The following is a 27,655-nucleotide window of genomic DNA, read 5'->3' as shown; positions in this document are numbered from 1 at the left end:
GCAGATTCTTGTGAAGTGGGTGATAGGGCCCAGCCTGAAGGTTGTGGAGGGGCCGCAGGGACAGGAAGTGAGCCTCCCTCCCCGGGGTCCCCCAGGGCACGGCCACTGCCTACTATTTGGGGACAGTTAGGACCATGGGATTTTGGTCCTTGGCTTGGACTGGGGAAGGCCTTCCCTAGGGATGGCAGTAAGCTGTGCCTGCCTGGGATGGCAGCCGTAGGAGTGGTGCCCACTTCCCGTACCCCCAGGCGGGCCCCGAGGTGTGCCCGCCCCTGGCAGCCCCTGGGGACCGAGAAGCCGCTCCTGGAGCCAGGCTGCTCCCTGGGCTGTGTGCGTCCTGCCTCCTGGTGGCTTTACTGGTGCCTCCCCCAGGGCCCCTAGTGACCACAAGAAGCGCGGTCGCTTCACTAGGCAGGGCTGCCGCCGCAGGGGTTTTATTTCTTAGCTCTTTTGGTCACAGTTCTGGTGGCCCCAACCCCAGAGGTCTTGGGGGCTGTGGCCGTGTGGGGGCCCTTCCTTGCCTGGGAGCTTTGCTGGGCCCTGGGAGCCAGAGCACAGGGTTTTTTGGTGGGAGAAGATGCCAGGGAAGAGGAGGGGGCTTCAGGGGGCATCTCTTTCTCTTGCCTGGGAGTGGCAGAGGGGCTGCTGTCCCCAGCTGTGGGCTGCTCCTCCAGCAGTGGCCGCGGGGGCAGGCTGGCGAGGGCGGGCTTTGTCTCCATCCTCAGCAGGTGCTCGGTCAGGGCTGCCTGCTGCCTGCGCTCCTTGTGGCTGCTCAGCTCCTGCCCCAGCTCCTTGAGGAAGCCTGTGAGGGCCAGGGAGGCTCTGACCCCCTGCCATCCCTAGCCGGGGGGGGGGGGGGAGGTGACCACCTGCCCCGGACTGACACCCGGCCCTGGCTGCACTGCCCACCACCTCTGGCCCAGCTGGTGATCTGGGCCGGAGCCACCCTACCCAAACCCCACTGAAATCTCAGCTTCCCCCATGGCCCGCAGGACAGGGCCTGTGGGGCCCCGGGGAGGCTGCACGCTGGGGAAGACAGTGTCACCTCGCTCTGAGCAGAATGGGCCACTGAGCTCCGGGAACTCGTCCTCATCGCCTGAGGCTCTCTCCTCGTCTGAGGTCCAGCGCTCCAACACAGGCTGCCCGTCCAGGTCCAGGAGCAGTGGCAGGGCCTCCGTCACCCGCTCCCTACAGGGCGAACACCCGTGGGGTGGGGTGGCGCTGGGGAGGGGGCCAATGCAGTGGCAGCAGCCACAGCCCCCTCACCTGGGAGGGGCAGCTCCCGGGCAGGAGATGGGACCTTAGAGCTCAGGGGCTGGGAACAGAAGGGGCGAGGGAGTGATCCAGGAAGAAGGGTGCCATGGATGAGGCCCCCTCGTCTGAGGCTGAGAGGGAGCCCCGGGGAGTTCGAGGAGGAGCCAGGCCAGCACCTTGCTCTCCCTCAGCCCCGCCTCACCTGTAGCCATCTTGGGTGGTGCAGCTGTTGCCGGTCAGGTTGAGGATGAGAAGGCCGTGGGGGAACTCATCTGCACAGTGCAGAGAGGGCCTGAGCGTCTCACCCACCTTCCTGCCCACCCGCTGCATCCTTGGGGGCTGTGGGGGTGGAGCACAGGGAGATGTGGGCATGGCCCATGAGCCAGGGCCAGGCAGCTCCTACCCAGCTTCAGCGTTTCTATCAGGTTCGCGGAAAGGTCCAGGAACTGGAGGTACGGGAGACCAAGGAGGTTTTCCACCTGCCTGATTCGGTTCCCTGCCAGAGACAGGAAGCTGGAGGGAAAGAGTGGGATGTAGAGCCAGGGCTGAATCAGGACAACTGGGGGGGAGGGGAGGAAGGCGCCAGCCCCCTGGGCCCCCTGGCTGGCACGTGGGGCACATGACTTCCTGGGCTTGCTGTGTGCCCCGCTGATGAGGAGCCAGGCTCAGAGAGATCTGAACCAGGTCTTCAGGGTGTTGCCAAGTTCTGCCTGCGCCTCCGCGGCCTGAGCCCCGGTCCCACATACCGCAAGGAGGGCACGCAAGCCAGGTTCTCAATCCGCTGGATCTTGTTCTGCAGGAAGAGGAAACACAGCTGCGGACGGCCAGCTGGGTGGGGGTCCCTCTAAGGGATCAAGGCCCCAGGACCACAACCACTCTGGCCGTGGTCACCCTACTCCTTGACTAGTTGTCACCGCCCTGGGAAAGCTGAATTGTGTTCTCCAGGTAGACGGGGCTGGCCTAATAGACCCAAGGATATTCCTCTGACCCCACAACCAAAGCATGACCAGGGAATCTGAGAAGGAAACCGAGGGGCCACCCTGGGAATGGAAAAGGCCTTGGTGGTGGCTGGTACACAGGGAGAGGACAGTGGGCGGGTACTGACTTGATTTGTAAAGTCTCTGGGGGAAGGGCAAAGGAGCTGGGTGTGTGTAACCCAGGAAAGGCTGAAGAGCAACCAAAAGGGGCTGGCATTGTGGAGCAGCAGGTAAAGCCAGCATCGCATCCCACACGGGCGCCGGTTCGAATCCCAGCTGCTCCACTTGCGCCGGTTCAAATCCCAGCTGCTCCACTTCCTGGCCTAGGGCTGGCCATTGTGGCCATCTGGGGACTGAACCAGCACATGGAAGATCTCTCTCTCTCTAACTCTCAAAATAAATCATAAAAAAAAAAGCAAACACCACCACCACCAAGGACCTGCAGGGTGTAGGGGAGTCTGCGTGGTTTCATCTTCAAAACAGGAAGTGGGCTTGAGCTACCTCACGGGAGAGATGGGAAGCCTCGGGAGCCCAGGGAGTGATCCAGGAGCATGCGCAGGACCCGTTTGTTTAGGGGGAGCAGCCCCGACTCATGGGGATGGTTTGAGTGCACACCAGGGACTGACAGGAGGACCCGCCTGGCTCCTCTGACATCAGCCAGACGCGGCGCACGGCGGGTGAGGCAGAGCAGGGGCAGGAGACGGGACATTACCGCTTGCAGATAGAGGCTGTGGAGGTTCTTCAGGCCCTCAAGGTTCTTGATGGTGGTAATGCCCTCCCGGTCCAGGCGGACGGTCTGCAGCTCAGCAAGAGTGTGAAACCTGGGAGCATGCGGGCGGGGTGCTTGACAGGGCGCCATCGCTGTGGCCGCTCGCAGGGGAGGGGACAAGAGGTGGCTGGCTCAGCGACTTTGATCAGATACCAGGAGCAGTTTCCTGGCTCCGGAGGTGGTGTGCAGGTCCTGAAACTGGCTAGACTGGGAGGCCTGGCTCTCTGCTGGGAGCACTGGGAAGGATCGGAGGGACGGGGGAGTAAGGGTCATCTAGGAGATGGGGCCTGGAGGAAGGCTTCCTGGGGCCAGCTTGGAAGGTCAGAGATGGCGACCACTTCTGCAGGAAGCTCCTTCCTTACCTCCCTTTTGAGTGGCCACAGAAGGAAACAAATCACTTGTTCCACCCATCCATTCATTAATCCCACAGCAGTTACTGAGTGCCTACTAGTGACAAATGGCAGAATCGCTGCCCGTCACTGTCAGGGAGGCACACTACACATGTCGGACAAGTGGGTGACAGGGGCAAGTCCATGGGAGTACCTGGGCTGAGCACCAAGTCCAGAGTAGGGGGGTCAGGGAGTGCTTCCTGGAGGAAGTGACGGGAGAGTGGGATGTAGGTAGGAAGGGGGTGGGGGTGGGGAAACAGCATTTCCAGCTGAGTGACTAGTGCACTAATCCAGCCCTTTTTGGTTTTCAAGTACCCATGAATACTTTGGGGCCATTAAATTGCAGGTTCTGATTCAGCAGGCCTGGGGTGGACCTTAGATTCTTCATTTGTAACAAGCTCCCCGTGGTACCCCCTCCCCCAACACACACACACTCCGTAGTAAGGTGCTACGGTATGAGAAGCTGCAGATCAGACTGGACCGGTAGCAGAGGTCCGCTCCTGCGAAGGCAGTTGGATTTCCTCCGGAGGTAACGGAGAGGCTAGGGAGCCTCCAGGAGGGTCAGCTCCATCAGACTTGCCATTTCAAAGGGTAGCTTTGGCAACGCTGTGGGGGGCCAGGCTGGGGACTGGAGGCCAGTGGGGGTGTGTTGAGAAGTGACGACAGTGTGAGAGCGGTGAACAGGAAGCAATGACTTAAGGAGGGGATATCAGCTGGACGTTAGCACAGCCTGGAGGCGTGGTGTCAGCCGAGAGAGCCAGAGACGAGCCAAGAAGCGGGCAGAGCTCCCCTGCGCGCCCCTCCTCCTCTCCCCCTGCACTCACATCTTCTCCGACAGCTCGTCGTCCTCGGGGAAGGTCAAGTTTCGCTTAGTGATGAGGGCTTCAGTAATGCACACGCCTCCTTCCTCGGGGCTCTGGACAAGCTTCGCTGTCACGGAAGAGTCCGATTGTTACCCTGCCTCGTTCTTGGAGCCCTGACCCCCGGCCCGCCCGCCCGCCTCTCACCTCCTGGCATCATCGAACCTAAGCGGCCGCTGACCCGAGGCGGGAGGGAGAGTTGCGGGGCAGCCAAGGAGGGCCGCTGCTAGGCGTGGCGGAACCCAGCAGGCGAGAGAAGCTCAGAGCAAATTATTCAGGGTACGGCTGGAGACGCGAGTAAAGCGAGGTGTCGTTGCTAGGAGACCGGACGCCCGGTTGGGCGGAGTTAGGTCCGGCTCCAGCGCCCTGGATCGGCGCATGCGGACTAGGCTCCACCCGGCGGGTCAGCCCGCTGCTTCCTGTCCCGCGCTCGCCGCCCCACAATCCTTAGCTCCTTCCGCCTCCGCTCAGCGTGTGTTCGTTCTTCCGGTGGAGATGGCTGCGGCCGCGGTGGCGGTCGTGCGAGGGGGTCTCCTGCCCCAGGCGGGTAAGGAGCGGCTCAGGACCTCCCGGCGCGTCGTCCTTGTCTCCCCTCCCCTGCTTCCTCCCTTCCCGTGATCTCTGAGCCCTGCGCCCTGGCCACAGCTGGGTCGCTGGCCTCCCTAACCCCCCAGTTGGCTGGGACTCCAGTCTCCTCACAGCCGTAACGTCAGCAGTAACAGTGTCTATCCCCAGCCCCAGGCTGGGTGTCTCTGCCCCACCGCCCCGCTGTCGCCCGCAGCAGTTTCCTCACCTCGGATCCCTCAGCGCCCGCTCCTTTGCATTCTGCCTCTTTCTGAAGGTCCCAGCCTAGATGTCACCTTCTCGGGCAGCTCTCCCCAGTGCCGTCTGCGTCTTGCACCTTGCTTCTTGGTCGACTGCTTAGCCCCATCACAGTCTAACTTCGCATTGGTTTGCTCGTCTGTCTTCTGTTAGTAAACTTTTCAACTCCTTTAGGGCAGAAGCGTATTCGTTGAGCATAGGCGGCAGGTGGCATGGCGTCTGATGTCAACAGGTACTTGTTGAAGGAATGCGTCTGAGTACTTACTAGAGAGCGCTGTTGTTTCACGTGCGTGATCTCATTTAAATCTTCCAGTACCCTCTGAGGAAGGTATTATCATCTCCTCTTTGCAGGTGAGGGAGCAAGTTCAGGCCAGTTCAGTGAGTGGGTGGTCAAGGCCACAGCTAGTTAGAGGGATTGAAATCCAGCTCTGTCTGACTCCACATCTCTGCTGGAAACAGATTGGTGGCCGCAGGTGATAAAAGCTCTTTACCTTAGCAAAGCTCCGTGCTCTCGGACTGTTAGAGCCATCTTCCAGCTGAAGTTTCTCTGGGGCCCCGTCCCAGCCTCGGGAGGGGGTGGCAGTGGGAAGCCCTAGTTTTGGCCCTCGTGCGGAGGTTAGAGGGGTCGCTTTGGCGCAGTGCTTTGGAGTGCCCGCCCGCTTGGTTTTCTTTTTCTTTCTTTTTTTTTTTTTTATTTATTTTTGACAGGCAGAGTGGACAGTGAGACAGAGACAGAGAGAAAGGTCTTCCTTTTGCCGTTGGTTCACCCTCCAATGGCCGCTGCGGTAGCGCGCTGCGGCCGGCGCACCGCGCTGATCCGATGGCAGGAGCCAGGTGCTTCTCCTGGTCTCCCATGGGGTGCAGAGCCCAAGCACTTGGGCCATCCTCCACTGCACTCCCTGGCCACAGCAGAGAGCTGGCCTGGAAGAGGGGCAACCGGGACAGGATCGGTGCCCCGACCGGGACTAGAACCCGGTGTGCCGGCGCCGCAAGGCGGAGGATTAGCCTGTTGAGCCACGGCGCCAGCCCCGCTTGGTTTTCTGAGGGGTGTTCTCCAGTGCTGGTGCAGACGGGTTTGCCAGGACTGTGCGGGCAGAGTAACTTGTCTCCCTCTTGCTTCGTTGTAGGAGAAGGCCTCAGAGCAGCGGGTAGAGCAGTGGTTTTCAAACTTCAGTGGGTGCCGGCATCACCCGGGGGCTTATACTGTATCTGCAGGGTGTTTGATTCAGCAGGTCTAGGGCAGAGCTTGAGAATTTGTGAGCCGAAGAAGTTCCCAGATACTGCTCTTGCTGGCTAGGGGAGGGTAGACTAGGGGTAGGGCATACTTTGAGAACCACTGTCTTAGAGGTTGGCATGTTACAGCAGGGCCGGTCACTGTTTTATTGGAACCTGGCCTCTTTGTATATTGTCTATGGCTGCTTTCAGTGGTGTTGAGTGTTAGCAACACACTCTGTGGCCTCCAAACTTAAAATGTTTACCGTTTGGCCATTTAAGACTGTCTGCTCAACCCTCTTCCACTTTTTCTTTATGTGTTCAAGATATTTTCTCCTTTGTCCGCCTCCTTCTCTTCATCCCTGCACATAAGAAGAACTGGGAAAATGGGAGCCCCAAGAGATCAAGCAGCTGACCTAAGTTCACCTGGTAAAGAGGTTTTAGAATTCAGGATTCTGGCAGGCGTCTCCTTGTCCTGAGTCTGGCTGTGCGAGCCATGGTTGTCTCCGCCCAGAGGGTGCGGAGGCTGCGTGTTTTCTCCACTGGGGACACGCGAGGCCTCCAAGGGGCTGCATCTCACCATGTCGCCGTCTCTGCTCCCAGGCCGGCTGCCCACTCTCCAGACTGTCCGCCATGGCTCCAAGGCCGTCACCCGCCACCGACGCGTGATGCACTTTGAGCGGCAGAAGCTGATGGCGGTAACAGAGTACATCCCCCCCAAACCTGCCATCAACCCAAGATGCCTGCCGCCTCCCCCCAGCGACCCCAAGGAGGTAAGGCGGAGACGAGGTGCACACTGCCTGGCGGCGGGATGGTGGGCTGAAGCGACCTTTTCTCTGGCCACCATGAAGTGGGAGCCCATGCCACAGACCCTCACGTCATTATTTCATTTCCCTACTTTGGTCTGTGGTCCAGGTACTGTATTTGTTTTTAAAAAAGATTTACTTATTTATTTCAAAGGCAGAATGATGAAAAAAGACACAGAGAGCTCTTTGATCCACTGGTTCTCTTCCCAAGTGGCCAGGACTGGACCACCTGGAAGCCAGGAGTACAAAACTTCATCCATATCTGCCACGTGGTTGGCGGGAGCCCAGCCACTGGGGCCACCTTCCACTGCTCTCCCAGGCCTGAGCAGAGAGCTGGATTGGAAGAGGAATAGCCGGGACTAGAACCGGTGCCCATGTGGGATGCCGGCGCCTCAGGCCAGGACCTTAACCTGCTGCGCCACAGCGCCGGCCCCAGTCCAGATACTTTAAAATGAAATCTGCAGCTGACTCTGGGCTTTATGGGTTGGACAGGCCTCTTGAATTTCCTTCATTCTTTGTCTCCAATTTCCTTCATTCTTTGATTTTTGTGTGAAAGCTGCCCAAGCAGATGGAACTGGGGGGGAATATCTCTGCTGTCGTAAAGGAGTCACAGCTTCCACTTTCCTAGAGGAATGATAGAAGGGTTCTCTCCTTTAAAAAGAACAGGAAGGGCTGGGCATTTGGCTTAGCAATTAAGACACCCGTGTTCCCACCGTGAACCCAGAGTACCTGGGTTCGATTCCTGGCTTCAGCTCCCGACTTGAGCTTCCTGCTTGTGAAGGCACTGGGAGATAGCAGGTGATGGCTCAAGTATCAGGGTCCCTGCCACCCATGTGGGAGACCTGGATGGAATTTCTGGCCCCCACCCTGGCCATTGTAGGCATTTGAGGAGTGAGCCAGCAGAAGGGAACGCTGCGTCTGTCTGTCTCCCTGTCTCTGTCACTCTGCCTCATGGGGAAAATAGAAAAAAGAACAGAAAGGCCGGTGGGAAATACATGCATCTGTAGTGGCTCCTGTGATGATAGTGCCTACTAAATGTTAGTTCTCTGGTTTGCTGCTGCTGCCTAAGCACCGGTGAGCCGGCCCCTCCTGCCAGAGGCTGGAACGTGGGGGAGCGGATGCCCAGCTGCAGGCCGAGGGCCTGAGGTCAGGCAGCAGGCACTGAGGGAGAGACGACTTGAGTGTCTCGGCAGCAAGTCCTCCAGGACACGTGGGAAAACACCCACCCATCGGGGTTCCTCCCATGGAAACAAAGACAGGGTCATTCTGCCGAGTGGTGTCTGATGAACCATGTGTTAGTGGCCGGGCCTCGTTCCCAGCACTTAGCTTTTGCCCAGAAAAAATTGATTGCATATCCCCTTCCTGGCTCAGATTACAGAGTGTCATTGAATGGGATTTTCCTACTTGAGTTTTTCTTTCATAATTTTTTCTAACCCATTAGTACATAATTCCTCATAACTAGAAGAGAATCCAGGGTAGCACATGCAATGGAGCTCTCTGGGCTGATAGAAACATTTCTGCCTACCCTGTCCAGTGTGGTAGCCACTCACCATACTCACCGTACTTCACTTGAAGTGAGACGAAGAGACTGAATTCGTGATCATATATGATTGTAATTTAAGTATAAAAAACCATACATGCCCAGTGGCTACCCTACTGAACAGGCAGGTCTCGAGCCTGGATGGAGCCCAGCAGTGTGGCCCGTTACCATAACTGGCAAGTACGGATACGTGCATAGAATTTGGCAGACAGCACCAGGACTCTAGGTAGCGCACTGTTGAAATAGAACTTCAGAATCCGTGTATTCTCCAGTCCTGCGCTTCTCAACTGTGGGAAACACTGCCTTAAGGAGATGGAATCTTGTTCTGTGAAAATGCGACCGTCTTAGCCACGAAAGAGTCATCTTGTATTTGTAATTGGTAAATAACGCAGCAGGAGCAGGAGTACAGCGCCAGACTGAAGTGCGTGGGCGATGTTGTGGGAAGGAGGGCACCAGCTGTCCTCACGTTTGATGAACACTGCCCTCCAGAGCGGTCACCTGATGAGCGTGAACAGGTGAGGGTGGGGGCAGTCACATGGGTCTGCACGCCAGGGCCCAGCTGTCCTGCCCGTCCCTGGTCTGTCTCACCGGTGAGCATCACAGGGGGCCCTAGCCCCCCTCTCAGAGGCAGCAAAAAGGGCCAGGACAGCAGACAGCTCACGTCCCTGGCTTGTCCCTCCCTGGCTTCAGGAGACAGGCCTCATCCGGCTCCTCCGGCGGGAGATCGCGGCGGTGTTCCGAGACAACCGGATGATCGCTGTGTGCCAGAACGTGCCCCTGAGTGCCGAAGACAAGCTTCTCCTGCGGCACCAGCTGTGCAGGCACCAGATCCTGACGAAGGTCTTCCCCAACCAGGTAGGGGCAGGCCCCTGGCGGGGGCACCCATCTGCCCTCATGCCCGCTCAGGGGCTGCACCTGCTGTGTGCTGCTCCCCACTCCTCCCTCTGTGAGCCAGCCCCTCAGCGGGTGCCTTAACTGCACTTAGGGGCTGAGGGGACCCTGGGGTTCCCGCCCGAGCCTGGTGCAGCCTGTGACCGAGGTGAGAGGCTCCTCCTCCTCATCCCCCAAAAGCCATTCTCTCCTGCTGTCCCAGGTCCTGAAGCCCTTCCTGGAGCAGTCCAAGTACCAAAGCCTGCTGCCCCTTTTTGTGGGGCATAACATGCTGCTGGTCAGTCAGGAGCCCAAGGTCAAGGAGATGGTGCGGATCTTGAAGAGTGTGCCTTTCCTGCCACTGCTCGGTGAGCCAGCACCCCTGCAGCTGGGGGCGGGGTGAAGGGGACGGGCACTCCAGCAGCGTGCTGCCATCTGCTAGGTGTGTCTTGGTAGAACCGTGAGATTCTTTTTTCTTTTTTTTTTTTTAATTTTTGACAGGCAGAGTGGACAGTAGACGGAGACAGAGAGAAAGGTCTTCCTTTTGCCGTTGGTTCACCCTCCAATGGCCGCCGCGGTAGGCGCGCTGCGGCCGGCGCACCGCGCTGTTCCGATGGCAGGAGCCAGGTGCTTATCCTGGTCTCCCATGGGGTGCAGGGCCCAAGAACTTGGGCCATCCTCCACTGCACTCCCTGGCCACAGCAGAGAGCTGGCCTGGAAGAGGGGCAACCGGGACAGGATCGGTGCCCTGACCGGGACTAGAACCCGGTGTGCCGGCGCCGCAAGGCGGAGGATTAGCCTGTTAAGCCACGGCGCCGGCCCTTTTTTATTTTTTTTATTTTTTTTATTTTTGACAACACAGAACCGTGAGATTCTTGCAGGGGCTATTTCATGGGTGGAGCCTGATGTTGAGGGCCCATGGTGTCACTATGAGACCTGCGTTACCCCACTGCCCCAGGTCACTGGCAGGAGGACTGCGGAAGGCAGGGAGGGAGAAAAATCAGACACCTGGAGTTGGACAGTGGGCAGTGGGTGCTGAAGCCCACGTGGAGGGAGATATTTAGAGCACCCCGCGTGAAGGGTACTGAACAACCATGACCCGTACTTCCCAGACACCACTGGTGCTGAGACTCGGCACATACCGCACATGTTTGGAAATTCAGACCCGTAGATCTGTGATTGTAATAGCTCGTCTTCCCCCTCCTTCTCCCCCTTCCCCTTCCCCAAGGGTCTTTTTATTTTTCTTTTTTTGATTTTTGTGTTGTAACACACGTAACATTTCCATCATGACCAGTTTTAAGTGTGCAGTTCCGTGTGTTAGGGAAAGTCAGGCAGCCATGGCTGCCGTCCATCTCTGAGGCTGGAGCTCTGGGAGAGGGGAGGACGCATACTGGGAGAGGGGAGGGGAGGGGGGCGATCCTAAACAGAATGAGTGTGGGGTGGGGCACAAGTAGGAACCAGACTCCTGGGCAGGCTGGGAGGCCAGAGGGGCAGTGGAGGCAAATCCCTCGGGTCGCAGTGCTGTCTTCAGAGAGGAGGCGTTTGCAGGAGCCTGGCTGACCCCGTGTCCTCGCAGGTGGCTGTGTGGATGACACCATCCTCAGCAGGCAGGGCTTCGTCAACTACTCCAAGCTGCCCAGCCTGGCCCTGCTGCAGGGGCAGCTGGTCGGCGGGCTCGCCCTCCTCACGGCTCAGACCCACCACCTGCTGCAGCAGCAGCCTGTGCAGGCGACGGCCCTTCTGGCTCAGTACGTCAGACAGCAACAAGATGGAGACTCCGCCGTGTCTGCCAGCGGGAAGCCGGACCCTCCTGGCCCTGTTCCGGACTCCTAACCGGCCCAGTTCACCCAGCCCTGCCCACACAAATGCTCTGCCCCACTTGGTTGTGCAGGGGCCTGGAGGAACTTGGGGTGGGGAGTGGCATTTGTGACTCGGCTGCCGCCGACAGCAGCGTCCTCTGGCACAGACCTCGCTGGATGCAGAGGGCTCCAGAGGGGAGGCTGTTGGATCCTGTCACTGTCCGTCCTTTTCCCGGCTTGGGACTTGGCACGAGCAAAGGCTCTTTTTCAGCTGTCCAGGCCCAAGGAGGAGAAGCTGAAGAGATGAGGGCACCGACCCTGCCTCCTCCTTGATCACGGTCCCCAGTCTGTCCCCTCACACGTTCAGGAGCTCAGGGAGTGTCCTAGGAGTGGCACCCTTGAGAGCTTGCTGAGTACCAGGTTCCATGCTCAGCCATGTCTGTCTTTCAGTTCCTTCGTTCCCTACCATGCTGCCCTCATTGTCAGAGAAGAAAATGAGGGGCAGAGAAGCTGAACAGCCTGCACAAGGCCACACAGCTGGCAGGTGGCGGAATGGGCACTTGAACAGGCCCACTCTGCTTGCCAGACCTACCCTGAATTTTGACATCAGAGCTTTCTCCTTAGCTTACCCAGAAGTGGGTGCCAGGTGTGCTCGGATGGGACTTCTCCGCCCTCAGGGCGTGCCGGGTTGTGGCTTTATGATCAAATAAAATGTGTTTTCCTTGCATTCCTGCTGCCCAAGGTTGTTCTCCGTGTAGACTTACTCCCAGGGCCATCTCTGCCTTCCTTCCCTTTCCTTCCAGAAGAGCGTTCTCTTCCCTCCTGCCTGTTCCCACAAATGGCACCGCTTACATGACGGCAGCCGAAGCTGTGCGTGGTAGCCCGTGTGTTTCAGCTGGTTTTGAGCAAAATGGCTCTGGGGAAACCAGGAGCGTCTGGGGGCTGTAAGTGGAGGCTTCCTCTGAGTGGGGAGCCAGAAGTGTAAGGAGAAGACTACCCACTGGTGTCCTTGGCCGGCACTCCGGGTGTGTGTGGGTGTTGGGCTGGGCTGGCTGCTCAGCATTCCCTCCTGGACTGGGCGCAGTGCTGCACCTCCTTAGTCCTGGGCAGGCACAGGCTGGCAGCGGTGGCCTGCAGCAGCTTTTCTATGGCTTGGCCCAGGACCAGCTTCCCGTGGTGCCCAGTTCTGTGCTGCGTGTCCAGGGACGCTCGATCACTGGCAAGTGACCTGAGAGACCCCTGAGGCTCCCGGATGCCAGAGCTGCGCTGGCCTAGTGCTGCCCTGGGCTGCTGGAGTGGCTCTGCCCACATCCCAGACACTGCCAGGTGCTAACCGTGTCCCTCCCTGGATGACCCACAACAGTGTCCAGGCCCTGAGCAAGCCTGGACAGTAGACATCCGTGAGAGGGGTGCGAGACCCCTGAAGTAAAACCAAGGCCTTGTGGGCATCAGGTGGAAGGAGCAGTGGCCTGTGGCATTTCTGGGACCAGAGAGGAACCTTGCTGGCTATGCCTGAGGCCCCACTATTAAAAACCCACATCCCCAGGCCGGCACTGTGGCTTAACAGGCGCCGGCACACCGGGTTCTAGTCCCGGTTGGGGCGCCGGATTCTATCCCGGTTGCCCCTCTTCCAGGCCAGCTCTCTGCTATGGCCCGGGAAGGCAGTGGAAGATGGCCCAAGTCCTTGGGCCCTGCACCCGCATGGGAGACCAGGAGAAGCACCTGGCTCCTGGCTTCGGATCAGCACGATGCGCCGGCCGCAGTGGCCATTGGAGGGTGAACCAACAGCAAAAAGGAAGACCTTCCTCTCTGTCTCTCTCTCTCACTATCCACTCTGCCTGTCAAATAATAATAATAATAATAATTACTTGGAACATCAACTTATTCTTGTTAAAAAAAAAAAAAAAAAAAACACCAAATCCCAGAGCTGGTGCTGTGCTGTAGTGAGTTAAGCCACATGGGATGCCAGTTTGAGTCCCAGCTGTTCCACTGGTGATCCAGCTCCCTGCTATGGCCTGGGAAAGCAGTGGAAGACGGCACAAGTTCTTAGGCCCCTGCACCCGCGTGGGAGACCTGGAAGAAGTTCATAGTTCCTGACTTCAGCCTGGCCCAGCCCTGGCTATTGCAGCCATTTGGAGGAGTGAACCAGTGGATGGAAGATCTCTGTCTTTCCCTCTCTCTGTGTAATGCTGATTTTCAAACAAATCAATTATTTTAAAAATAAAAACCCACATCCCAGAAACCCATTCCATTGTGCTTAAAGCTGTCAGGCTGTCACATTGATTTGAATGAATTTTAGATCTTTCTCAAGAGCCAACTTTTAATTAGCATTGAGTGAGCACAGCATACCAGCAGAAGAGTAGAGGTGCTCCAAGAGAGACACTGGCTCAGCCTGGCCCTTCCTGATGGCCAGCTAGCTGGTGATGCCCCAGGCCGGCTCCTCTGGGGTTTTATCATGCGTGGGAGGGGGCATTGGCCTCAGCGTGGCTGTCTTTGGGGCTCAGCTCCTCTGCTGACTATGCTACTGGACCGCCTTGTGTGTCCCAGAGGGGCGGTGTGTCTCTTCCCCATCAACCTGATACCTTCGCTGGCTCCAAATTTTGCAGTCTATTTTCAGATGTGAAATGAGAGGCAAGGGTTAATAAGGAAATGGCCTTGGGTACTCACTGGGGTCAAGGCCATGCCCATCTGAACAAGTCCTCTACCACCACTGGCTTGAGGCCAGCACTTCCCCGTCCTCTGTCCTCTGCTCCATCTGGAACCGTGCCCAGTGGGTACTAAGCTCCTGCTCCCTGCTCCTTGCTCCGCTCGGCCCTGAGTCCTCCGGGGAGCAGGGGGGCAGAGCTGAGCGGCCGCCGCCCGGAGCTTGGCAGGAGGAGGGGACAGGGAGGGGAAGGTGGGGAGATCCGGCGAGAGGGGAGGCTCCAACGTCTCCTTCCTTCCTGGTTCCTGCAGCAGCTGCTGCCACTGCTCAGCTCCGCGAGGAGGGAGCCAGTGACTCAGAAGCAGAGCGCTGTGCGGGCCAAGGAGCACTGGCGTCCATGGACCTTGGGGTAAGGGGCCGCGGTGGCATCGGCTGACATCCCCCGGGGAGGGCCTCCTCCCACCTGGAGCTCAGGATCTGCTCCTCCGGAGACCAGGGGAGGTGGAAAGGGGACACCCGCCTGGCTCCCCGGGGACCTCCCACCTTCCCGCGGATGGAGCCTCCCCCTCCACCGGCAAGCAGCAAGGGGCTGGGGATCCCATGGGGCCAGGGCAAGGGCACACATGGGCGGAGTTTGGGAACTTTCAATGGCTGAATACAGGAGTTGCCCCCCCCTCAGGCTCTTGCAGTGTGGGGCCCCCCCGTGCTTAACCTCCCCTCCACCTTACCCTGCCACGTCCTGTCCCCTCCCAGCCTCAGCTCCTCAGGTGCTCGCTGGCTCTGTGAGATCCGGGCTGCTTCCTCAGCCTCGGGCCAACCTCGCCCCTCCAGTCCCCTCCCCCGGCTTACACACGCACAGCTGCATGCATTATTGATCTCCTAGTGGAGCCAGAATGGCCAGGGCCAGTGCCAAGGGCGCCTGTAGGCACTGCTGCGGGACCTGGGCAGCCCTCCTCCCGCCCTGTGTCCCCAAGTGCTGCTCTCTGGGTGGGCAGTGCTTCTCAGAGGCCCTGGAGCAGCAAGGCTCTGGGGGCATGGGGGGCACCGGAGGTGGGAATCTTAGGGGCGTGTTTGGGAAGAGGAGGCAGGGAGGTGGGGTGATGGGGCTTGTTCCAGGCCCTCAGTTTCCCCATACAGAGAGCGGGGAGGCCAGTCGGTAGGGGCTTGGGGCGGAGGGTGCTGAAGGCAGAGGCAGCTGGCTTGTGAGATGTCGCCTGTCCAGCTCGGAGACCCTGTCTTTCCTCAGAGCCGTGTCCTTCACTCCCCTGCCTCACCTCTGGTCACCCCAGGGAATCCGCCCAAGAAAGCCTCGTGTGTTCCTGGCACCCCGGGGTGTGCCCATGGTGGGGCCGGGCACTCTTCTGTCAGCTTTCTCTGGGCACCGGTCAGCTGCCGCTGCCGCCGCCATAGTGGCAGGGTGTGGGCAGGGGGACCCGCCCAGGGTGGTGCCGGGACCAACGGGAGAGGCAGGACTGGTGAGCGGAGGTGGTTGGTGAGTTGGAATCTGAGAGGCAGTGGAAGTGGGGAAGACAAGAGCAGGGTCTGTGCTAATGGGGACTCTCTCTCGCTCCAAGGTCCCCCTCGGGAGCAGGTGACGCCTTTCCCTTCCCAGCTGCTCTGTATTGCTAGCCAGGAGTGGCCTCTCCCTCCTCCATGGATGTCCAAGAGAGGGAACCCCCGTCCCTGGCCCAGAACTCTCAGTCCTCAAAGCCCAGCAGTGCCCAGCAGGTCCGAAGGGGATGCAGGGGTGATGGGTGGCAGGGCTTGGGCCAGGGGGAGGGGGTGGGGCGTGGCGCCTCACCAGCTGGCCCCTCTCTCCAAGGCCTCGGAGCTGTGGGAGGTGCTGGAGGAGCCCCGCAGCAGGTTGGGGGCAGAGGGGGTCCGGCCTGAGAGGCAGGAAGGCCACCTGCTCAAGAAGAGGAAGTGGCCTCTGAAGGGCTGGCACAAGGTAGGGTGGGCGGGGCCGCGGGAGGGCCCTGTGTGGGGAGACTGCAGGTGCGGGGAAGGGGTCGAGCCTGCGGGCGCTGCTCTCTCCTCCATCCCCTCTCCTCTCTGGCTCCTGTTCCTCTCAGAGATACTTTGTACTTGAGGACGGCATCCTTCACTATGCGACCACCCGCCAAGACGTGAGTGTGGGGCCTGGGCTGGGGCTTGTGGGAGGAGATGGGCTCTGGGGGCCTTGAGTCTACTGGGGAGAGGTTGAACTCACGAGGCCACTGTTTGCTGAGTGTGGGATCCAGGGCGAGTTACAGCCGGCCTTCAGCATCCACGGGTTCCACGTTCTTGGGTACAATCAACCACGGATGGAAAATAATTGGAAAAAATTGTGTTTGTTACTGAACATGCGTATACTTGTTTCTTGTCAATGTTCCCAGCTGTGTACATGGCGCTTCCATTGTGTTAGGTAGGGTCGGTAACGTAGAGTAAAGTGGGCAGAGGATCCGGGGAGGTCACGCTCAGATCTGCATGAGCTTACACAAGGGACTGTGTCCGTGGATTTGGGTAGCCATAGGGAATCTTGGAACCAACCCCCAGTATACTGAGGCGGTGACTCTACCTCCATCGACCTTGGTTTCCTCATCTGTAAGATGGGGAGAGAAGGACCACCCAGGTGCAGGGCTGTTGTGGTGCAAGGGAGGTGATGTGCATGATGGTACCTGGTGCGAAAGAAGCACCTTGGACACGAGGCCTTACTGTCACTTGTCCCTATCCTATGCTTATGCTGGGAAGGAGCCGAAGGCCTGGACACCCTCAGATTCCTGAAGGTGAGAGCACTGGGCCTGGCTCTGTGACTCCCTGGAGTCCAGAACAGGCCTGGACACAGTGGAATGCTCTGTCCGCAGGAGGTAACTGACAAGTCAGAACTGACAGTGTGATTGGACATGACAGGGAACCTGTTGCCCAGCCCTGAAGCCTGGAGTGGTTGCAGGGAGATGGTGTCTCTGTGGCCCTGGGAGCCTAAAACCAGTCCCTTATTCCCCACCTCCACCCCAGATCACCAAGGGGAAGCTCCATGGCTCCATCGATGTCCGGCTGTCGGTCATGTCCATCAACAAGAAGGCCCAGCGCATTGACCTTGACACTGAAGACAACATCTACCACCTCAAGGTGACCTCCCTGGCAGCCAAGGAGCGTTTTGGTCTCCAGTCGGGTAGAGGTTCTGGGGCACACAGGGACAGGGGCTGAGGCTGTGTGGAGCTCAGGATCTGTCCTTGAGGTTGACAAGGACAAAGTTCCTCTCGTGTGACACAGCCAAGGCCAAGCCCTTCCCTGTTGGTTGTTTCGTGAACAAGCACAGCGCTAAGGGCTCAGACACGCCCACAAGATGGCTTTGCCCAAACCAGGCACTCTCCAGGGAGACCTTGCTTGTCTGTGGAGCCAGCTCTGACTTCCTGCTCCTGGAAGCCAGACTCTCCCTGCAGATAGCCCCTTCCTGTGTGGCTTCTGCAGATCCAATCCCAGGACCTGTTCCAGAGCTGGGTGACCCAGCTGCGTGCCCACCGCCTGGCCCAGCGCCTGGACACGGCCCGAGGCCTGCCCAGCGCTGCTCAGCGGAAGGTAAGGTGGGCCCTGGGGTAGGGGCAGGGGATGGGACCCCGTGACAGCAGTGTAAGCACTCACCTTCCTGCCGCTTGGACTCCCTCTGCAGGTTCCCGGCACTCAGCTTCCGATGGCAGGCAGTGCCGCGGCCCTGCCTGGGGTTGGGCCTCGGGAGAAGGTGTCTTCCTGGCTGAGGGACAGTGATGGGCTGGACCGCTGCTCTCATGGTGAGGGGCCCTGAGCACAGATTCTCTGTCGGGAGGGTCCCGCTGTTGGGTCCAGGTGGCAGCAGCAGCAGCAGCAGCAGGGAGAATCTGGGGTGACAGTCTCTGCCTCCAAGGTGATCGGGTCCACTTGGGCCTTGCCCCGGAAAGCCTGGTCCTATGGAGGATGGTGGGGCTCGTGTCCTAGGCGTGTAGACACGGACGAAGACGACACTGGTGGCCAAAGCCGAGGAGCAGTGCCAGGGAAGGATGCACTGTAGGGCTGGCTTCCTGCAGAGGGGCTGAGAAGGGAGGTGCAAGCCAGGGGAGGGGGAGGAGAAGGGCAGCCCCAGCCTGGGTGCAGGCAGCACAGGTGAGCTGTATCTGGAGACAGAGTGGAGACTGGGTTGCAGGCCTGGCAGGGGGAAGCCACACTGGTGGGGCTGGAAGTGCTTTGGGCCCCTGAGCAGGGAAAGGGGAGCAGAGTCAGGGTGGCCACGGCTGTCAGTGATGTCTGTGGAAGGAAGACAAGGACAGACCTTGGGGGGACCCTGGCCAACGTTGGGGGAGCGACATTCCCGTGCTCCTCCCTCTGCCCCCCAGAGCTCTCTGAGTGTCAGGGGAAGCTGCAGGAGCTACACAGACTCCTCCAGAGCCTGGAATCCCTGCACCGCATCCCCTCAGCCCCTGTGATCCCCACACACCAGGTAAGGGCTGGGGAGGGAGGTGGCGGCCTGCCAGGGTCCTACATCCCTGTTACTTCGCGGGGACTGCCCCCCCCATTCCTCTCTGTGTCCCTGTAGTTTCCAGAGAGCCCAGCATCTGTTGCTGTCTCGCCCCCCACCCCCCTGTCCCAATCCAAGGCTATGTCTCCATGACTCCCCCACGCCCATGGCTCTGCGCCCTCCCCTGGGGCCGCCCGCCTCTCCTGCCCCTTCCCTCACCCTGCCAGTGAGCTCCCCCTGCCTCCACCTGCCAGGCTTCAGTGACCACCGAGAGACCCAAGAAGGGGAAGCGGAGCAGCCGCATGTGGTGCACACAGAGCTTCGCCAAGGATGACACCATCGGGCGGGTGAGGTGGGGCATGGACGCCCAGGTGCGGGACTGGGTGCTCTGCATGTGGGTGGCCCTCTAACCCTCCGCTGCCCCCCTAGGTTGGTCGTCTGCACGGCTCCGTCCCCAACCTGTCTCGCTACCTGGAGTCTCGGGACTCCTCAGGCCCCCGGGGGCTGCCCCCCCCAGACTACGCCCACCTGCAGCGCAGTTTCTGGGCCCTGGCACAGAAGGGTGAGTGTGAGGTGGTGGTGGGGGGGTGGAGAGTAGGCGCGAGGGCCGAGGGGGCTGACGGCCCGCCCCGCCCCCGCAGTGCACAACTCCCTCAGCAGTGTCCTGGCCGCCCTCACTGCTGAACGTGATCGACTCCGGGACCTGCACCCGGGCTCAGAGCTGTCCAGGACGGGGGTGAGGCCTGGGGGGCAGGGCGGCTGGGGGGAGGGCGGGGCTGGCTCTGCGGAGATGAGGGCGGCAGGGTGGCAGTGACTCCCTGCTCCTTGTCCCCCCAGATCTCCGAGGCCCCCGCCGGCCAGAGGCGCCTCCACTCGCTGTCCATCTCCTCGGACACCACGGCCGACTCCTTCAGTTCCCTCAACCCCGAGGAGGTGAGGAGCCGCGCACCCGAGGGCCTCCTTCCTGTGCCTTCTTTCCCAGCAGGGCCAGCGTAGGGGGCAGAGGTGGATTCTGGGCGGGAACAGAGCCCAGAATCCTGGCTCCACCGGCTTTCTCCCCACATCGGTGGCAGCTGCCGCTTGACTGTCCTGGTGCTTGGATGTCTAATTCAGAGTGTGAAGAGCAGCGACAAAATTGAACTGTGAAAATGCTAATTGGTGGGCTCAGGTCCCCCGTTACAGTCTGGCTGACCTGGACCTTAGGGGTGGCACCGCCCACTGGGGGTGGATCTGACTCCAGGACATGTCAGCTCTCGGGTCCCAGTCTGCTCTGGCCTCCCAGGGGGCGTGTCAGGATGGGGTGGGTTAACACAGGGAGAGGGCCCTGAGGGGGCCCAGTCCGTGACCCGGAAGTAGAAGCAGTTATGGCAGAGCCCTGCCACTTCCTCCCAGGCGGCAGGTCCTCCCGTGCCCCTTCCCGCCTCCCCAGCTCCCCTCTGCCCCTCCCTGACTCAGGCAGCCTCCAGTTAAGGGAGCTTTCAGGTAGGAGGCGTCCCGCATCCCTGACCCCCATCCTGGTCCCGCAGCAAGAGGCTCTGTACATGAAGGGGCGAGAGCTGACGCCCCAGCAGTCGCAGAGCAGCGTCCTGTCCCTGGCCGATTCCCACACGGAGTTCTTTGATGCCTGCGAGGTTCTGCTGTCCGCCAGCTCTTCCGAGAATGAGGTGAGGGAGAGGGAAGCTGACAGCAAGGGCAGAGCGACCTGGGAAGGCAGGGGTGGGGGCCAGAGAGACCCGAACCTGCAGCCCGCAGCTCCCTTTCCCACCCCTGGGCCGTTCTCTCTGGGAACGTGCCGAGTCTATGTGGCCGCTCTCCCCGTTGTCGCTGTTAGCGTCTCCTGGAACTGCTGCCTCCGTCCCAGCTCCCATCACCTGCCCAGGAACCTTGCCTCCGACTCCAGTTCTTAGCAACCCCCATGCCCCCTCCTGGGCATCCGCTCCCCTGCAAGTGCCTGTCTTTCTTGTCAGGCGCAGGGCCGGGCCCTGCCCCTCCCTAGGTGGCCAGCACACTCCGAATGCCAGGCTCCCCAAGGCAGTGTCCAGGGCCCAGAGCCCCCCTGCATGTCTCTCCCCCTTCCCAGCAAAGAGCTAGCTGGGCAGATTCTTGCCAGGCCCTGGGTACTGCCCAGCTCCCCAGGGAGGCCCAGACTGCCCGGCCTGTCCTCTGTCCCATCCCAGGGCTCAGAAGAGGAGGAGTCGTGCACCAGCGAAGTCACCACCAGCCTGTCCGAGGAGGTGCTGGATCTCAGGGGAGCTGAGCGCTGTCCGCAAGGTGCCAGCCAGGGTGTGGGCCAGCGGGGCGGGGGTGTGTGTGCGTGGCAGACACAGGCCTTGCCCCTGGCCCAGGCCCCATGCAGAGGCAGCCCCTTGTGGAGACTGGCATGAACAGCTTTGGGCCATGAGCTTGGGAATGTTCCAGGAGCAGCCCTGGGGCCCGGGCCGGGCTCAGACCTGGCTCTGGTTTCTGTCCACAGGCTGGGAAGGCTCAGATAGGGTTGACCGAGAAATGAAAGGGTCTCCCTTGTTTTTAGTACTGTGGCTTTGCACCTGTCATTTCTTCTTGGAGCCACTTCCCTATCTATAAAATGGGCTGAATGATTTGCATCCTGACACCTGTTTCTATGTTTCTAAAGGGAATAGAAGGCCAAAGTGGGGCCTTGGGAAGGCTCCCAGGGCACAGGCTGTCCAGCAGTGGCACCTGTCCCCCCCCGGGTGGTTCTTAGCCCTGTGGCCACCAAAATCCCCAGAGAGCTGGTCCAGAGTTAGATCCCGCCCCCCTGTCAGGCAGCAGTTCTACAAGTAAGTGCCCTGTGGACCAGCCTGTGGCCTGCCGTGGCCGGGACGCCAGTGTCCTCGGGGAGAGTGATGTGGCTGGGACTGGCCCAGGGGGCTGTGTTCCAGGGAGACCTGCCGGGCCCCCGCGCCGCCGCTGCCTGCCCGCGGCCAGCGGCCCCGGCGCCGACGTCAGCTTGTGGAACATTCTTCGCAACAACATCGGCAAAGACCTGTCCAAGGTGTCGATGCCGGTGCAGCTCAACGAGCCGCTCAACACTCTGCAGCGCCTCTGCGAGGAACTCGAGTATAGCAGCCTCTTGGACCAGGCCAGCCGCATCGCGGACCCCTGCGAGCGCATGGTACTGGCCCCCGCCCGCCCCAGGGCCCCTGCTCGCTGAAGCTCCGCCCCCAGGGCCGGGACTTGGCGCCCCGCCCCCCTCAGCCCGGCGCTTCCCCCCACCCCGCCCCGCAGGTGTACATCGCCGCCTTTGCGGTCTCGGCCTACTCCTCCACGTACCACCGCGCGGGCTGCAAGCCCTTTAACCCGGTCCTCGGGGAGACCTACGAGTGTGAGCGGCCCGACCGCGGCTTCCGCTTCATTAGTGAGCAGGTGTGGGTGCCGGGAGACGAGAACCGGCCTCGGGTTGCTGGGCACAGACAGAGGCTGGGGTCAGAGCAGCCAGGGGTCAGAGGAGCAGGGGCAGTCATCTTTGGGCCAGGCCCCGGGACACATGCTGGGGGTGTCAGCGGCTGTGCTGGAGGGAGCTCCCCGCTCCCCCGGGGGAGGTCACGGGGAGTTCCTGTCCAGGGCTCTGAGGTCAGAGGAGAGAAGCTCCACCTGGGGGTGGACTCTAGGGGGCGACCTTGAGTCAGGTCCTGCGCTGAGAGGGTGGGGTGTCCAGTGTCAAGGAGCCGAGCAGGTTAGGGGTGGGCAAAGAGGAGACTGGAAGCGCGGGCAAGAAAGAGGTCAAGATAGGAGGTTTGGGGTTTCTGATTAGCTTTAAATCCTGAAGGCAAGGGGCGGCGAGGAGGACTGAAGAAGCCAGTGATGGGCTGGGAACTTCCCTTTGTGGGAGCATTGGGGCTGCCGCTGCAGGGGGTCAGTGGGCGCCCTACTGAGACCTCTCTGGGCAGGGCCTGCACCTGGGCTGGGCCCAGCACGCTGCCGGTGTCAGGCCCCATTTGTTGGCAGGCTTTTCCCTGGAATAGAAGACAGGGCAGTGGCGCTGAGGGAGAGTCAGGTGCAGGGACCCTGTTTCTGGGGGAATTCGGCAGGCTGGTGTGTGCCACGGGTACATGCAGGAGACCAGTGCTGGTGTTTCTGGCAGGCGGTGGAGGAGGTCATTGAGGGTATGAGGTGTGATGGTGGCGGTGATGGGCAGAAAGGAAGGGAAACCAGGGTGGGGCGGACAGACCAGGAGAAAGTAGGGCAGTCGGGGGCCTGGAGTGCTGGGCTGCAGCCAGGAAGGCAGGCTGTGGGGCATCAGGGTTTCAGGTTCCAGAGGTGGAGCTGTTCTCAGTGAGGACAAGGCCAGGCATCTCTCAGGGTTGGTGTGGACACTGCAGGGGGGTCATCGGCTTTGCAGGGAGGAAATGGTTAGGGGAGAGGGTCCCCTGGGGGAGCTGGGTTTCAGGCAGGGCATGGCATGGAGGCCCCGCCCACCACTGTTTCTGCAGAAATAAACAGAGTCGGCCAGGGCGGCTCCAGAGGGGAGAATAGAGGGACCCTCTGGGGAGAAGAGGGGTTGGTGGCTTTGGGTGGTGGCCAGGGATGACAGGGATAAGAGACCTGGAACTAACTGATCTTCTGGTTTGCAGGGGAATGGGGTGGGTGTGGGTAAGGGACTTTGGGACAGCCCCAAGAGGATGTCTTTGCTCATCAAGGTCTCCCACCATCCCCCGATCTCGGCGTGCCATGCGGAGTCTGAGAACTTCGTCTTCTGGCAAGGTGAGGAGCGGCGGCGCAAGGCAGGCTGGGTGCTGGGTAAAGGGCAGCTGGGGAGGGGCTGGGACATTCTCTGGCCTTATCTCCGGGATGCCTCTCCCTCCTCAACCCAACTGCAGACATGAAGTGGAAGAACAAGTTCTGGGGCAAATCCCTGGAGATCGTGCCAGTGGGGATGGTCAATGTCAGCTTGCCCAGGTGAGCACCCTGAGCCCCCGGCAGCCAGGCCTAGCCCAGCCCTCAGGGGACAAGTGCTGGGGATGGGTGAGAGAGGCCTGGCCTGGAACTGCTTGCAGCAAGGGAGGGGAGGTGGTGACTGTACATTTTCCATCTGCATTTACAGCAGTTGGCAATACAGAAAGGTGAAAAGTCTAGAACAGTAAAGCAGGAAGGGCTCGTCAAGGTCGTCTGACTCAGCGGCTTTGACACTTTTGGCTCTGACTCACACTAGGAGTGCATTTGACGCTTTGAGGTGGTGCACACATGTGTACATACATGTGCATGCAATACAGCACACACACATGCATGCCCAGGCAGAGAAACCTAAACTGATTTCAGGATGCCTGGGTCACAACCCACATTAGAAAAACCCTCCCTAAGGTCATTTTACAGGTGGAGGCTGAAGCCAGAGGGGAAAGGCCTTGTTCTGATTGGTCCAGGAGTCGGCCACGGGTCTCGGAGCCGGAAGTCCTGGGTGGGAGCCTGGGTTCTGCCGGGAGCAGAAGGCTGGGATGCCTCAGAGCCTGGTCTGCCCACGAATCAAATGAGAGGAACAGGTGCCCCCGGGGATGGCAGTGCTACCGCCCCTGCTGTGCCCCTGTAGCCCAGGGCAGGCGCCCTGTCTGTGTTTTTTCAAGGCTCAGGGGCTTGAACGTGAAAGCGCATTCACTGCCTGCCTCCACGCAGGTGGCTCTGCTTGCTAAGTGCAAGTCCTCCTGCACTGCAGAACAGAACCCAGGACCTCGGCGCCTTCCCCCAGGCGCTCCCTACTCACCTGTTCCCCAGGGCCGGCCGCTTCCCTCCCGTGCCCTCTCTCGCAGGTTTGGGGACCACTTCGAGTGGAACAAGGTGACATCCTGCATCCACAACATCCTGAGTGGCCAGCGCTGGATCGAGCACTACGGGGAGGTGCTCATCCGGAACACAAAGGACAGCTCCTGCCACTGCAAGATCACCTTCTGCAAGGTGGCAGTCCCGGCCCGCCCCGCCCCCAGCAGCCCTGGGTAAGGGCCAGGGGCCCCTCCCTGAGCCCCCGCCTTGCCCACTGCAGGCCAAGTACTGGAGCTCCAATGTGCACGAGGTGCAGGGTGCCGTGTTCAGCCGGAGCGGCCGTGTGCTCCACCGGCTCTTCGGGAAGTGGCACGAGGGGCTGTACCGGGGACCCCCGCCAGGTGGTCAGTGCATCTGGAAACCCAGTAAGTGGGGCGGTCGGGAGGGCTGGGCAGGGCTGAGGGCAGCTGTGGACAGTCCACCTGCCCCAGCCCCTTGCCTCCCCCCAGACTCAATGCCCCCAAACCATGAGCGAAACTTCGGCTTCACTCAGTTTGCCTTGGAGCTGAATGAGCTGACTGCGGAGCTGAAGCGGACGCTGCCTTCCACCGACACGCGGCTGCGGCCCGACCAGCGGTCAGTGCCTGGCCGTGCGCCCTGCCCCCGCGCCATGCAAATCTGGGGCCCGGAGGCCTGGGATTTGGGAGCGCCTGCGGCCAGTCCCGCTGACTGCATCCGCACCCCAGGTACCTGGAGGAGGGGAACGTGCAGGCTGCCGAGGCCCAGAAGAGAAGGATCGAGCAGCTGCAGCGGGACCGGCGCAGAGTGATGGAGGAGAACCACATCGCCCACCAGGCTCGCTTCTTCAGGTGCCGGCCGCGCCCTGCCCCACTTCGATGGAGTGGGCCCGGGCTTAAATCTGATGCCCCTTCCTGCTGCCCTCCCCCCCCCCCCCCCCAGGCGGCAGACAGACAGCAGCGGCAAGGAGTGGTGGGTGACCAACAACACCTACTGGAGGCTGCGGGCCGAGCCCGGCTATGGGAACCTGGACGGGGCCGTGCTCTGGTAGCCCTGGCCCTGGGGGCAGGGGGACCCGGGGCCTCACTCCTCCTGCCCCCAGCCCTGCCACAGACACATGGGTGGGGCCGGGCTCCTCCCTCACTGCCCTTCAATCAAAGGGGCAGCCCTGGCGGTGGCCCCCCTCTGCTGGCTAGAGGGCCGGCCGGCATCTCAGCTCCTCGCCACCCAGTGGCTGGGTGAGAAGCAGCATCCAGGCTTCCCCAGTCTTGTTGCCCCAACAGCCGGCATGTAAGCTCCGTCATCCCCTCCCTGTCCCCCATGGGGTGCTCGGGGGAGACCCCAGGCTCCCAGGGGCTGCTCCCCACTTCAGTGCCTTCTTAGGACACAGGGGACCCCTGATGCTCCCCAGGCATTCTATGCCCAGGGTTCTGAGAGGTTCAAGTGAGTGAGGGAGCAGACACGGCCTCTTCTGCTCTGCCCAGCCCCGCTGCTCTCCAGCACCGGTTCCCCTCGCCCTGGCCCAGCAGGACCTTCTCCCGCTCCTATGGCCGCTCCCTGGCCAGTCCTCCGTCCCCCCACATCCCCTTGCCCCAAACTGCACAGCGCCTGCAGCTGCCCGCCCCTGCGCCCTGACCCGCAAGCGGTTCCCTTCCGTCTCAGTCAGCAGATCCCCCATGCACGACGCCTCTTGGAGAGGCGGGGAGCAGACGAGGCGCCTGGCCTCAGACCCACTGGGAGCGAGTGAACAGGTGTGAGTGCGGACGTCCGTGTAGGAGAGCGTGTGCGCATGCGTGTGTGCCCGCATCCTGCTTGCCGGCGAGCAGGATCCCTTAACGGAGCCAGGACAGCCCTGCGCTGGGCGCCGGCCACAGCTGCTGCTCCTTTCCTGGAGGCTGCCCTCTGGCGCAGGGGAACTGCTATTACATTCCAAGCCCCAATAAAGACTCCCAGACTTTGGCCTGTGACCATTCACTGGAAAAGGCGTGTGCTCGTCGGGGAAGGCCCTTGGCCACTGTCCTGGGTTGAATGCTGTCCCGCGAGGAGACGTGTTCCTGGCTCCTGTCAATGTGACTTTGCTCAGAAATGGGGTCTTTGCGAATTGAGTCAAGTTCAAATGAGGTCATGGTGCGTGGTGACTGATGTCCTTGTAAGAAGAGCAAAATGTGGGCGCCCAGACATGCACAGAGGGAAGGTGACCGTGTGCAAGAGACACGGGGCAGCAGGCCACGTGCAGGGGGAGGCAGAGACTCAACTGATGCATCCACAAGCCAGGCGCGCCAGGGGTTGCTGGAAACCATCAGAAGCCAGGAAGAGGCATGGACGAGGCTGAGAGAGAGAGAGAGACAGACAGACATCCTTCTGGGCCTCCCAGCGGAACCGACCCTGCCGACATCTTCATTCTCTTCATTCAGCCCTCTGGCCTCAGCTGTGAGAGAATCAATGTCTGATTTTAAACCACCCAGCCCGAGGCTGCTGCAATAAGTTTGTGGAAAATAGAATCAAAAGATAATTTTTACAAAATTCTATATTTGAAAGAGTTACAGAGAGAGAAGGATACAGAGATCCTCCATCTGCTGGTTCACTCCCCAAATGCCCGCAGTGGCTGGGGCTGAGCCAGGCCAAAGCCAGGACCCAGGAGCTTCTGGGTCTCCCACATGGGGGGCAGGGGCCCAGGGACTTGGACCATCTTCTGCTTTCCAAGGTGCATTGGTAGGGAGCTGGATTGGAAGTAGAGCAGCTTGGACTTGAGCAAGCGCCATATAGGATGCAGGCAGCGCTGCAGGCAGCAGTGTAACCCACAGCACCAAAGGTAAGGTTATTTTGGGGCAAAACATTTTAAGATTCATGCATATGAGGAAAATGCCTGCTATAAAAAACTATGCATGGATTTCAAATTTTTGCACCAAAATGAACTTGTCTTTGGATCCCATTTTCTTTTTTAAAAAGATTTATTTATTTATTTGAAAGTCAGAGTTACACAGAGAAGAAAGAAAGGCAGAGAGAGAGAGAGAGAGAGAGAGAGAGGTCTTCCATCCGCTGGTTCACTGCCCAGTTGGCCGCAACAGCCGGAGCTGCGCTGATCCAAAGCCAGGTGCCAGGAGCTTCTCCCCAGTCTCCCACATGGGGGGCAGGGCCCAAGCACTTGGGCCATCTTCTACGGCTTTCCCAGGCCACAGCAGAGAGCTGGAACGGAAGTGGAGCAGCTGGGACTTGCCCCAGCGCCCATATGGGATGACGGCACTACAGGTGGTGGCTTTACCCGCTACACCACAGTGCTGGCCCCCCATTTTCTACAAACTTTAAAGACATTTATTTTATATGAAAGGCAGAATGACAGAGGGAGAGAAAGAGATCTTCCATCTGCTTTTTCACTCCCCAAATGCGTGCAACAGCTGGGACGGAGTCAGGCTGAAGCCAGAGACCAGGAACTCCATTAGGATCTCCCACTGGGTTGTAGGGGCCCAAGTACTCTGGCCATCACCTGCTGCTTCCCAGGCCCATTAGCAGGGAGCTAG

General features: G+C 60.3%; 3 protein-coding genes across 4 annotated transcripts; 2 read left to right on the top strand and 1 right to left on the bottom strand.

The window, feature by feature from the left end:
* Positions 1–190: 190 nt before the first annotated feature.
* LRRC46 (leucine rich repeat containing 46) lies at positions 191–4,650 on the bottom strand. Of its 2 annotated transcripts, none has more exons than XM_062215797.1 (8): positions 4,397–4,650; positions 4,214–4,319; positions 2,944–3,052; positions 2,001–2,047; positions 1,658–1,767; positions 1,457–1,526; positions 1,046–1,188; positions 191–802 (listed from the first exon to the last, which is right to left on the bottom strand). In XM_062215797.1, the coding sequence occupies exons 1-8, from the start codon at positions 4,407–4,409 to the stop codon at positions 435–437; spliced, it is 966 nt and encodes a 321-aa protein (XP_062071781.1). In that variant the 5' UTR covers positions 4,410–4,650; the 3' UTR covers positions 191–434. The 2 variants fall into 2 exon arrangements, with proteins under 2 accessions (XP_062071781.1, XP_062071782.1); XM_062215798.1 differs by having other exon boundaries at positions 515–839.
* A 68-nt stretch (positions 4,651–4,718) lies between these two features.
* Positions 4,719–12,025, top strand: MRPL10 (mitochondrial ribosomal protein L10). The gene is made up of 5 exons (XM_062215799.1): positions 4,719–4,796; positions 6,887–7,056; positions 9,320–9,484; positions 9,723–9,867; positions 11,076–12,025. Exons 1-5 carry the CDS (start codon positions 4,745–4,747, stop codon positions 11,330–11,332), a joined length of 789 nt encoding a protein of 262 aa, XP_062071783.1. The 5' UTR covers positions 4,719–4,744; the 3' UTR covers positions 11,333–12,025.
* A 2,193-nt stretch (positions 12,026–14,218) lies between these two features.
* On the top strand, positions 14,219–26,623 carry OSBPL7 (oxysterol binding protein like 7). Its single transcript, XM_062216723.1, has 23 exons — positions 14,219–14,351; positions 15,517–15,670; positions 15,765–15,890; positions 16,015–16,068; positions 16,937–17,050; positions 17,393–17,500; positions 17,592–17,709; positions 18,289–18,392; positions 18,665–18,757; positions 18,840–18,972; positions 19,052–19,146; positions 19,248–19,343; positions 19,937–20,074; positions 20,588–20,681; positions 21,296–21,543; positions 21,657–21,794; positions 23,069–23,132; positions 23,249–23,327; positions 24,170–24,314; positions 24,400–24,544; positions 24,629–24,755; positions 24,866–24,988; positions 25,080–26,623. The coding sequence occupies exons 2-23, from the start codon at positions 15,596–15,598 to the stop codon at positions 25,186–25,188; spliced, it is 2,526 nt and encodes an 841-aa protein (XP_062072707.1). The 5' UTR covers positions 14,219–14,351; positions 15,517–15,595; the 3' UTR covers positions 25,189–26,623.
* Positions 26,624–27,655: the final 1,032 nt, after the last annotated feature.

The sequence above is a fragment of the Lepus europaeus genome, chromosome 18 (genome assembly GCF_033115175.1).
Source record: "Lepus europaeus isolate LE1 chromosome 18, mLepTim1.pri, whole genome shotgun sequence".
Taxonomy (NCBI): Eukaryota; Metazoa; Chordata; class Mammalia; order Lagomorpha; family Leporidae; genus Lepus; species Lepus europaeus.
This window is presented reverse-complemented; position numbering and strand designations above follow the sequence as displayed.

Bases quoted from the DNA above. Each gene is read 5' to 3' on its own strand.
- OSBPL7 (XM_062216723.1), top strand. From the start codon at position 15,596: ATGGATGTCCAAGAGAGGGAACCCCCGTCCCTGGCCCAGAACTCTCAG. The intron at 19,147-19,247 runs GTGAGGCCTGGG...TTGTCCCCCCAG, and splicing joins CAGAGCTGTCCAGGACGGGG to ATCTCCGAGGCCCCCGCCGG. The intron at 23,328-24,169 runs GTGAGCACCCTG...CCTCTCTCGCAG, and splicing joins GTCAATGTCAGCTTGCCCAG to GTTTGGGGACCACTTCGAGT.
- LRRC46 (XM_062215797.1), bottom strand. The intron at 1,768-2,000 runs GTATGTGGGACC...CTTTCCCTCCAG, and splicing joins GCTTGCGTGCCCTCCTTGCG to CTTCCTGTCTCTGGCAGGGA. The intron at 1,527-1,657 runs GTAGGAGCTGCC...TGCACTGTGCAG, and splicing joins GATAGAAACGCTGAAGCTGG to ATGAGTTCCCCCACGGCCTT.
- MRPL10 (XM_062215799.1), top strand. From the start codon at position 4,745: ATGGCTGCGGCCGCGGTGGCGGTCGTGCGAGGGGGTCTCCTGCCCCAG. The intron at 9,485-9,722 runs GTAGGGGCAGGC...CTGCTGTCCCAG, and splicing joins CGAAGGTCTTCCCCAACCAG to GTCCTGAAGCCCTTCCTGGA. The intron at 9,868-11,075 runs GTGAGCCAGCAC...GTGTCCTCGCAG, and splicing joins GCCTTTCCTGCCACTGCTCG to GTGGCTGTGTGGATGACACC.